Source organism: Chanos chanos, chromosome 15 (assembly GCF_902362185.1).
Source record: "Chanos chanos chromosome 15, fChaCha1.1, whole genome shotgun sequence".
Taxonomy (NCBI): Eukaryota; Metazoa; Chordata; class Actinopteri; order Gonorynchiformes; family Chanidae; genus Chanos; species Chanos chanos.
The window spans coordinates 12207610-12217704 of record NC_044509.1 but is presented as its reverse complement, the minus strand read 5'-3'; the positions used below and the strand labels follow the sequence as shown (position 1 = coordinate 12217704).

At 43.2% G+C, this 10095-nt stretch overlaps 2 protein-coding genes across 2 annotated transcripts; both read left to right on the top strand.

Moving 5' to 3' along the window:
* The first annotated feature begins 1586 nt into the window (after positions 1-1586).
* LOC115828270 (tyrosinase-like) lies at positions 1587-6180 on the top strand. Its single transcript, XM_030792224.1, has 5 exons — positions 1587-2411; positions 2692-2908; positions 3601-3748; positions 5114-5295; positions 5942-6180. The coding sequence occupies exons 1-5, from the start codon at positions 1587-1589 to the stop codon at positions 6178-6180; spliced, it is 1611 nt and encodes a 536-aa protein (XP_030648084.1).
* Positions 6181-7056: 876 nt separating this feature from the next.
* On the top strand, positions 7057-9965 carry kpna7 (karyopherin alpha 7 (importin alpha 8)). Its single transcript, XM_030792597.1, has 10 exons — positions 7057-7122; positions 7300-7440; positions 7536-7621; positions 7733-8001; positions 8133-8215; positions 8290-8553; positions 8705-8938; positions 9185-9367; positions 9561-9707; positions 9879-9965. The coding sequence occupies exons 1-10, from the start codon at positions 7057-7059 to the stop codon at positions 9963-9965; spliced, it is 1560 nt and encodes a 519-aa protein (XP_030648457.1).
* Positions 9966-10095: the final 130 nt, after the last annotated feature.

The following is a 10095-nucleotide window of genomic DNA, read 5'->3' as shown; positions in this document are numbered from 1 at the left end:
GGGTTCCATTTCTTACCGTCTTATTGGTCTTTCTCGTCATAGCTTGCGTCCTAAAAGCCGATTCTGCCAGTGTCATGTATGAACTGATCTATCTCAAGACTATCTGCGTGCTAGCATCGTGACTGTCTATTGCGCGTTACGTTTCACTTTGCATAACTCAGACCGACAGTTTCCGATACTTTAGGTTAAGTCAAACTCTTTCACCCTTGCGAAAATAAACGGGTCAGCGATCCGTAGCGCAAGGTGTTTTACCGAGAGGCAACATCAAATGAGAAAGAATAGAGAGGATTAACACCACCTGTCCTGTAGTCTTTGACGCTGCTGATACTAGTCTTCTCCTAACACTTGGGTCCGTCTGTTGCCTGCCCACCTGGTGTCAAACTAACATGATATTCCCAGTGGGTATAGATCAACTTTGCCTTGAACATGAGGGTTGCTTTTGCACATACCACGTTGCAGTTATTCTTTGTTCAACTGATAGTTAATTGCTGCACTGTTACAAGACAGTTCCGCTGCAAATGTCTGCAAACATTGGTGTTTGGAAATAACGGTGCAGTATATATTTAAAAAGTTCCTAAAAGACACTTTGTTCCAATACATCTTATGACACATGTTTTTCTAAGGAATATCTGAGAACTGTTATTGTTCTTATTATTGTAGGCCAATATACTTCCTTGCCCGCAGAAGTGTACGCTGTCCTAAGTTAAACATATTGTAAGCCCATTACATTTAACCATACAGGGTTTTAGTTGTCTGCTGAAGCGCGATGATGTTAAGTTTAGTTTAATATGAAAATTCCAGCTTGATGTAACCAGGCTGGTGCACAGCTCAAAGAGTCAGTTTTATCGTAATTGACTCATAGCTACATGAGTGATAATTAATATGAGACAAACGTTACAACCAGTTAAGCCTGGAGCTTTGAATGAAATCTTTTGTTCTGACTAAACGAGCAATCTCATCGGAAGTAATTACCAATTTGATCAATGTATAAGACAGAATTTATTCACTTATTTATTCAGTTATTAAATTTACACAATGTTTCTTTAAGATCTTGATCTAAATGGTGGCAAAAGATAAAATAATAACAAATAACCCCAGTATTGCCATGGCAACATCTAAAATCACGTCGCTTTCTTGTTTCCGCAGAAGTGGCTCCAACACGTAAAGCGTCTGTCACCAATTATTTGGACACAGCGCCATCCAGTGGTTAAAAAACGGTTTACAGCACCCACTCAAATCCTGAAGTTCCATCCTTTCAGTTCTTCGTGGAGGAAAAAAAAAACATTTGTTCGTTAGATTGTTTAATATGGTTTAACATCAAGAAGTAGACAACTTCATAAGCAAGCGAAGTGTAAGTAGAGAACACTGCCACTAGAGATCTAGGGAGCACTTTCTGAATGGTGATTGGGGTTCCCTCAGGCCATAGGCATGTGATGGAACAAAACCGAGAGGGTGGGGAAAACTACGAAGAAAAACACTGTTACCACTCCAAATTTCCTTACATGCCTCCTGTGATTATTGATCCTCTTTATATGTTTTTTGTGTAGCCTTGTTCGATACAAGGAAGAAGCGTGACCTTTGGTGCGATGCGGTCAATAGCTCTCTTGATTTTTTTTATTCAAGTTCTACGACCAACACGTCAACAATTTCCACGAGCTTGCACGACCACGGAGAGCCTACGTTCGAAGGAATGCTGTCCTGTATGGGAGGGCGACGGGTCAGTCTGCGGTATGCTCAGCGGGAGAGGAGCTTGCCTGGATGTTATTATATCGGAGCAGCCTAACGGGCCACAGTACCCTTTTTCGGGCGTAGATGACAGAGAGCGATGGCCAATGGTATTTTACAATCGTACTTGCCATTGTCTCCCCAACTTCATGGGTTTCAATTGTGGGGAGTGCAATTTCGGTTACTTCGGTCCAAACTGCACAGACCGGAGGGAATCCGTCAGGTTAAACATTTTCCAGTTGTCCCCAACGGAAAGACAAAAATTAATCTCTTACCTGAACCTAGCCAAAAACACAGTTAGTAACGATTACGTAATTGCAACTGGTACATTCGAGGAAATGAACAACAGCACAAATCCAATGTTTGTGAACGTCACTGTCTATGACTTATTCGTATGGATGCATTACTATGTGTCCCGGAGCGCGTTGCTTGGGGGTCCAAACAATGTGTGGCAAAACGTGGATTTTGCGCACTGGGGCCCGGCTTTTTTACCATGGCATAGAGTATATTTGTTGCGATGGGAACACGAAATACGGAAACTAACGGGAGACTTCAGTTTCACCATTCCATACTGGGACTGGAGAGACGCAGAGGGCTGTGACGTGTGCACTGACGATCTGATGGGTAGTCAAAGCCCGCTGAATCCTAACTTGCTTAGCTCAGCATCCGTATTTTCCTCCTGGAAGGTAATGTTTGGTTTCTCTGCACTCCGTTTTTGACTGTTCACAAAGCATTTGACAAAAATTGACCACCGGTTCTTTACAAAGGCAATGTTTACTACACGAACACACACACACATACATACAGTACCACAGTACTACCATTACTGATACTACTACTACCACCCTATTAGCATTCAAATAGTGAAACACTATTATTGTATACATGCATATATAAACACATAGAGACATTTCAGTTGTTTGAGCCTTAATATGATCTTTCTGTGCTTCATCATTCGTTGAACAGGTCATTTGTTCCAGAGCACCAGAATACAACAGGTTGGGTGTTCTTTGTGATGGGAAAGAGGAGGGGCCCTTACTGCGTAACCCTGGAAACCATGACCATAATTTGGTGAACTGGTTGCCCACTTCTGATGAAGTGGAGTTTACAATAAATCTGTCACAGTATGACACAGGACCAATGGATCGCAGTGCCAACATGAGCTTTCGGAACGTTCTGGAAGGTAAACCATCATCCATCTGTTTTCCTCAAAAGAGCAAAATTACTCCTCCTACACCTTTTTACATTATACTTTCTAATATTTAATGTTAACTCCCCCTTCCCCTCCCTTCTTCTTTCCTTTTCCTCATTGTTAAAAAAACAGAGATTCCCAAGATAGACGACCTGGATATGTCCTCATTTCATACCTTAAAAACGTGTCATCAGATATCCTGAAAAATGTACAAAACACAAGTTTTCAGTTTAGGATGTGTCAGAATGTCTCAAAGTATCTCAAAACAGGACTAAAGACTGGATATGCGCTTATAACCCATATCTGCAAGATTCTTTAGCAATGCTAAACAGCTAACAGTTCTTGATGGCCAGTTACTTGAGATTTTCTACGCTCACTTTACCTAGGAGTCAGGTGTGAAGACACTGTGATCTGTCAGTTGTGCTGTCTGTTCTATTAACTAATAGTGATTAGAATTCAGAATTTTGAATTGCCTGGAAAAGTCAAGCATCTCTCCTTCAAAGGCTCATGTCCATTCTAAGCAGAATCTCTAATAACAAGATAAACCGAGCTCCAGGTCAAGCCTGTCCAAAAAGAATGCCCCTCACATTGTCTCCTAGGGTCCAGCCTTGGCCCTTTGGGTTTTGTCATCTGGCTTTTTGAGAAATCCTGCTCAAGAGGTTTTTATTAAACTCTCGTTGTAGGCTCAGGAAGCCCTCGGACGGGACTGGGTAACAGTCCTGTGCGAGGGATGCATGCGGCTCTGCATGTTTTCATGAACGGATCCATGACCTCGGTGCAGGGATCAGCCAACGATCCGATCTTCCTCCTGCACCATACCTTCGTCGACAGGTGAGTCCTTCTGCGATGTCAGATATATCCCAGTTCTGGGAAGCTAGAGCACATTTTTGCTCCAGCTCATGAACCCCCCAGACCCTGTTTCACCATATGTACTCATTACCGAGCCTTCTGGCTTCTTGAAACAAGTCTGCTGGCCCTAGACGTAAACCAGTCTAGTAGGTTCCTAGCTCCTGAGATGAGAAACACAAAAAACTCAGATAACAATACTTCCTCACGTAATTACTTTCACATAGCACTTACACGTTTCAACTTTCAAGTTCAAGTTTCAAGTTTAAGTTTATTTAGAGCCCAATATCACTGTTTACAGTCTCAAAGGGCTTTACATGCCCACAGGATTACAACAAAACAGAGCAGGGTGGCACCCCCTGACTTGATCCTCATAGCGGGCAAGAAAAAACTCCTCAAAAAACCCAGACGTTAGGGAAAAATAGGAGAAAGAGAGGAGGCCCCTTCTAGGCCAGCCAGGCGTACAGTAGGTGCCAGCCCAGAGGGCAAATTACAAAACAACACAGTGATAATAAAATGAAAACACAACTAGTAGGTAGTATGAAGAATGACAAGACAGCATGGGGCTCGGTTGGGGTGGACGGCACAGCTGTAGCAACGCAGGAGGACACGAAGCCGCAGCAGCCAACGGGATGACGGTGAGGAGAGATGACATGGAGGGTGAGGGGGGGACACACCTAAGAGAAGTAGCCACATTCAAACCAGACACTCATGCTCAAACAGATGAGCCACAGCCATGCAGGAGATGAGGGAGGGAAGGAGAGCATTACTGGAGTAGCGGGACTTAATAGATGAAATAAGAAAATAATTTTGTAGATAATTTTGTATTGAAAGTTGCAAGGGTAGTGGCTGAGGAGGGCGCAGGAGGAGCAGGGCCACGCGGGGGGGAGCAGGGCCAGGGACAGCAGGGCACAAAGTCATTCAGCCGGCCGGGGGGGGGGGGGGGGGTGCCACATCCAGGAAGGAGGCGCAGACATCGACCACTCACACAAAGAGAAGAGAGCAGGTTAATGACAGAAACTGACCAGGTTAAGATAGGAGCAGAGGAGAGGGAGGAGAGAGAGAAGATGAGAGGTATCTAAGCCGGCAGCTACTAAGCTAAACTATGCAAACTATAAACTATAAACTATACACTACAGCTGTATTTCAAAATGTAAAGCTTTGTGGTTCCTTTTTCATTTTTAACTCTGAAAAGAAACTTAACACAAACCTGCCTGGGTGTATTAAACACATCAAACATAACTGAGTTTAAAATCATTTAAACTAAATAAATTTATTTTGTGTTAATCTGTATTGACTAAACGTCTGAAATAAATGTTCGTTTTAAACTTCCAACCCCTCTTGTCTCAGTATCTACGAGCAATGGTTGAGAAGACATGGCCCTGCACAGTCCCAGTACCCCACCGCCAACGCTCCCATTGGACACAACAGCGACCTTTACATGGTACCGTTCATTCCCCTATACAGAAACGGAGACTACTTCATCTCTAGCAAAGAGCTTGGCTATGAATACTTCTACCTGCTAGATCCTGGTAAAGTCCCAATAACTTGAACTTAAAATGGTCAAACACGTGTTGCTGATGTTGCATATTTCTGTTCCGATTCCCAAGATTTACCAATGAAAATTCAATTATTCGGGTTTATTGTGTTTCTCAATAAATGGAAAAAAAAAAGTTGAAATACAGCCAGCACAAATGATACGAATATCACGAGTTTACACACTTCTGCGTAGGGCACAGAGACCCTTTGTTTCTGTGGGCAGAATAATGCTTGGTATGCTTTTTTTTTTTCAAAGAAATGTCTAAATTAAATGACGTTAAGGAAAACACTAGAGTATTCAGGGATGTTTCAGACTTCCAGGAATCTTGAGAATCGTGGTGTTTTGCTTTCAAAGTCAGTGGTGAGGTGGTAAGAGCAATAGGCTACTGACTGCAGGCTGGTCTGTTCAAATGTCAGACATGATGGTGTGCTGCGGTGTTATCATAGGCAAGGTTACTTCAAAGGCATGTAAATGTCAGATAAATGAATAAAATATGACTGTACTGTTGCAATATACTTTAAGTCTAACAAGAGGTGAAGTGCTTTCTATCCATCACTTTTCTTTCACTGTACTCATTTTCACATCCTCATTACCTTGTCTTCTCATTCTCCTCTGCTCTCCTCTCCTCACTGTTTCAGGCCAGCAGTTTGTAGAGGGTGTGAGGTCATACCTGATGGAAGTGAGACAGATTTGGCCTTGGCTTCTGGTGGCAGGCATCATGGGAGCTCTCGTCACCGGAGTTCTGGCTGCTGCTCTGGTTAAAGTTTGCTCTTGGCCACTGAGAGAGAAGCTGCCCTTTCAGACTGAGAGACAACCACTTATCATGGCCGGTGACACAGAGGGCTCTGCAGTGTCCTATCACGCCACAGGATCATGATCGGTCCTCGAGAGGCCGAGAGCACTTATATTAGTAAACTGTGATCTATCTATATATGCAAGCATTCATAGAAAAATATCCCCTAAATAAAAGGCAGTATTTTTATTTAGGGAAAGGTAGTATTTTTATTTCGATGAGATGATAGAAACTTTTCTTATCTAAGTTCTCTCTCTCTCTCTTTCTCTCTTTCTCTCTCTCATGTAGCAGATGATTTGTTATGAGTGTTACGGCTTTGGTTCAGCCTTTAAATATTTGTATATTAAAGTGTGATACTTGAATTAATATAATGGCACTTGTACATTCACTGATCTCACATCAAAATCATACTAGTTATTGTAATTCTGTGATCAGTTTTACTCCTCCCCACTTTGCAAATCCAAAACACGTATCAACAAAAATGACAGGTTAAAAAAAATTCCCACAATACGCATTCACATCCATTCCCTCAAGCACATTCAGTAGCTGTCTGAAGCAGCAACCAAAATGTATCGTGTTTCCACACTTGCATTCAGAATTTAATGTACCCCGAAGTAGCTGGTAACAGAGTGCAGAGTAGGAACAAATCCAACTGATGAGGGGCACCTGGCCAGGATTGCTTGGAACGTAATTTAAGGCCGCGCGTACCAACGACTCAATCAATGCTGCAGAATTGATTTGGGAAAGGTGAGCTGCATGTCTAAGGCCTTCTTTGTGGCGAATAGTTACGTCACACACTTTTTTTCATTTCCATGCTGAAAGGTAACTGCAAAGTAGAAGGATAACGGCCATCAGTCACTTTAAAAAAACAAAACTAAACTAAAAAACGAACAAAAAACCTCTGGTCAGTAATTATTTTGTCTTCGTGAATTCCCATAGGCAGAGACGTAATCCATCACAATGCCAACCGAAAATCTGACCGATAAGCGAATGGCCAAATTCAAAAATAAAGGCAAAGAGCTCTCGGTGAGTGGCAAGCTGCTTTGTTTTAATCGCTGTCCTAGAAGGTATTTTCTATGACCTGTCTTCAGTTTGCGTCTTCAGTTTGCAACTTCAGTTGCAACTGCTTACAGTATACGTCGCGTATACTGTAAGCCTCTGACACGTTATGATTGGAATACTTCCTAATTACGCTTTCTGTAGCGACAGCGGGAGCGCAGAGCTGCGGAATGTGTCGAGCTCCGGAAAGCTCAGAGAGTTGAGAGTATTATGAAGAAACGGAATATTTCAACACATTCTGATGAGGAGCTGTTGTCCCCAGAGTTCACTACTGATAACCAACAGGTGCCACTGCAGGATCATATTTAGTGTACCACAATGAAGTAAATGCTTTCAGTTATTTGGACAAATCACTTGCGAACTGTCTTGATGCCGCTTAGGTGATATCGGCCACGATTCAAGAAGTCATTGCGAACGTGAACAGCGACTGTCCAGAGAGGCAGACAAAAGGTTGTCAAACTGCTAGGTACTCAAAGCCACTCCTCAGCTTCCATTCGTATTGTTTCCATTCTCTAGTGTCTGTTCGACCTTACAAATGTGTCGAGTTAACCGATTTGCCTTGCGGCTGCCCTCGTAGGAAGCTGCTCTCTCGTGAGAGGAATCCGCCTCTGAAGGAGATCGTTGAGGCAGGACTTCTGGCCCGTTTTGTGGAATTTCTGGGACGCAACGACGACCCCACTCTGCAGTTTGAAGCTGCGTGGTCTCTGACTAATGTTGCTTCAGGCACCTCCTGGCACACGCAGCAGGTGGTGGAACATGGCGCTGTGCCAGCCTTTATTGCCCTGCTGGCATCACCCATGCTCAACATCAGTGAACAAGCTGTCTGGGCTCTTGGCAATATTGCAGGTAGGCTCTCAAATCCCCAAACAGCAATTAATTACTGTGGAAAATGTTGGCTGCTCATCTTTCTTCATGAGTGTTTAAGTGAAGTTAAGTACATTTTTGGTGCACAAATGGTTGTAACCCTTTATCTTTAGGTGATGGGCCAGCGTATCGTGATGCACTGATTGAATGCAATGTTATCCCTGCATTACTGGCTCGTCTTGCTCCAGATGCTCCGGTAAGACTGTTAATGCTATTTAAAAACAACTGAGTCTCTTATTCCCTCTCACGCCGAGTCTGTAACCCTCCCAGGTTGGCTACCTCCGCAATTTGACTTGGACCCTTTCAAACCTGTGTAGGAACAAGAACCCTTACCCACCCATTTCTGCAGTACAGCAGATGCTTCCCTCGCTGGTCCAGCTGTTGCACCTTACAGACAAGTCCATCCTTTCGGACGCATGCTGGGCCATTTCCTACCTCACTGACGGTCCCAATGAGCGAATGGACATTGTGATTAAAACGGGAATCCTCCCACGTTTGGTTGAGCTCCTTGGCTTTGAGGAGCTCGCGGTTGTAGTATGTGGTTTTTGTACCTTTTCATTTCCTTGATTCTTCTAAAGCCGTTCTCTAAAAGTAATACTACATTGTGTCTTATTTTTTTTTAATATATTTTTTTATTTATTGTGTCTTATTTTTTTTTTTAAACTTTCCCTCCGTTTTCATCTAGACTCCAGCATTAAGGTCTATTGGAAATATTGTAAGTGGCTCAGACCTACAAACGCAGGCAGCCATTGATGCTGGAGTGCTAAATACCTTACCCCAGCTTATGAGACATCCTAAACCTAGCGTGCAGAAGGAGGCAGCATGGGCCGTGTCCAACGTTGCGGCAGGACCGTGCCAACAGATCCAACAACTCATTACCTGTGGCTTATTGCCTCCCCTTATCAACCTACTTCAGAATGTGGGTGGCTATGAATCAATCTAAGAACATGTATACACAAGTATGGATGTGTGTGTGTGGAGGTGGGGTGACAGAATTTAACAAGCATCAAAAAATGGGTTTTTGAATTGAACCCCAGAACACAACTAAACCTGTCTGGTGTGTGTGGCGTGGGGTGTGTGTTTTTTTTTTTTTTTTGGGGTTGTCAGTGTTGACATTTTAAAGAAGCTTATTTAGCTAAGGCTTTTTTTTTTTTTTTGTCGTCAGGGAGACTTTAAAACCCAGCGAGAAGCTGTGTGGGCTGTCACAAACTACACCAGCGGTGGCACAGTGGATCAGGTGGTGCAGCTGGTTCAGAGTGGGGGCCTAGAAGCCATCCTCAATCTGCTGCAGGTCAAAGATGCAAAAACTGTCCTGGTGATCCTAGATGCCATCAATAACATTTTCTTGGTGAATATTTTATGGTATTTTCTACAGCAGCCGAAGTTGTTTTGGAATTTTTTTTTTTTCTCAAATTTAGGTACATGCACCCCCAGCCCACTGGTGCATGTTCAAAAATGAATCTTTGCAAAACTGATCTTTTGCCTTTAGGCTTTTGTTGCAACAATTTATTGATTCCCCCCCCCCCCCCCCCCTCCTTCAGGCTGCTGAGAAAATGGGGGAGACTGAAAAGCTTTGCCTGGTGGTGGAGGAGTTGGGAGGACTCGATAAGATCGAACAACTCCAGAACCACGAAAACAACACGGTGTATCGTGCGGCCCAGAATCTGATCGAGAAGTACTTCAGTGAAGTGGGTCTTTTTGTTAAACATTTAACAACTTGACATTTAGCCATCACTACATCTCGTTGGAAGAGCGTTTGCTCGATGACATTTGTTTGATTTGAAAAAGCTACTGCAGCCTTTTGGTTTTCTAATGGGTTGATTTGTTCCCTGCTATCTCTCTCTGCTCCTTTGCCACAGGAATATGAAGAATGCTTAAAGACTGAGGCCACAGAAACCAGTTTTGTCTTTCAGACACCCGAGGTCCAGAGACGCTTTGATTTTTGATTGTTTTTACATCTCTTTGAAGTAAAAAGAACACTCTTGCAATACTTGCTTGTTTTTGCATTTTGCTTCCCAAGTATATAATTGAGGTTGACTTTTTTTTTTTGAGTGTCTGAGGTTTTGGTGTGAGACC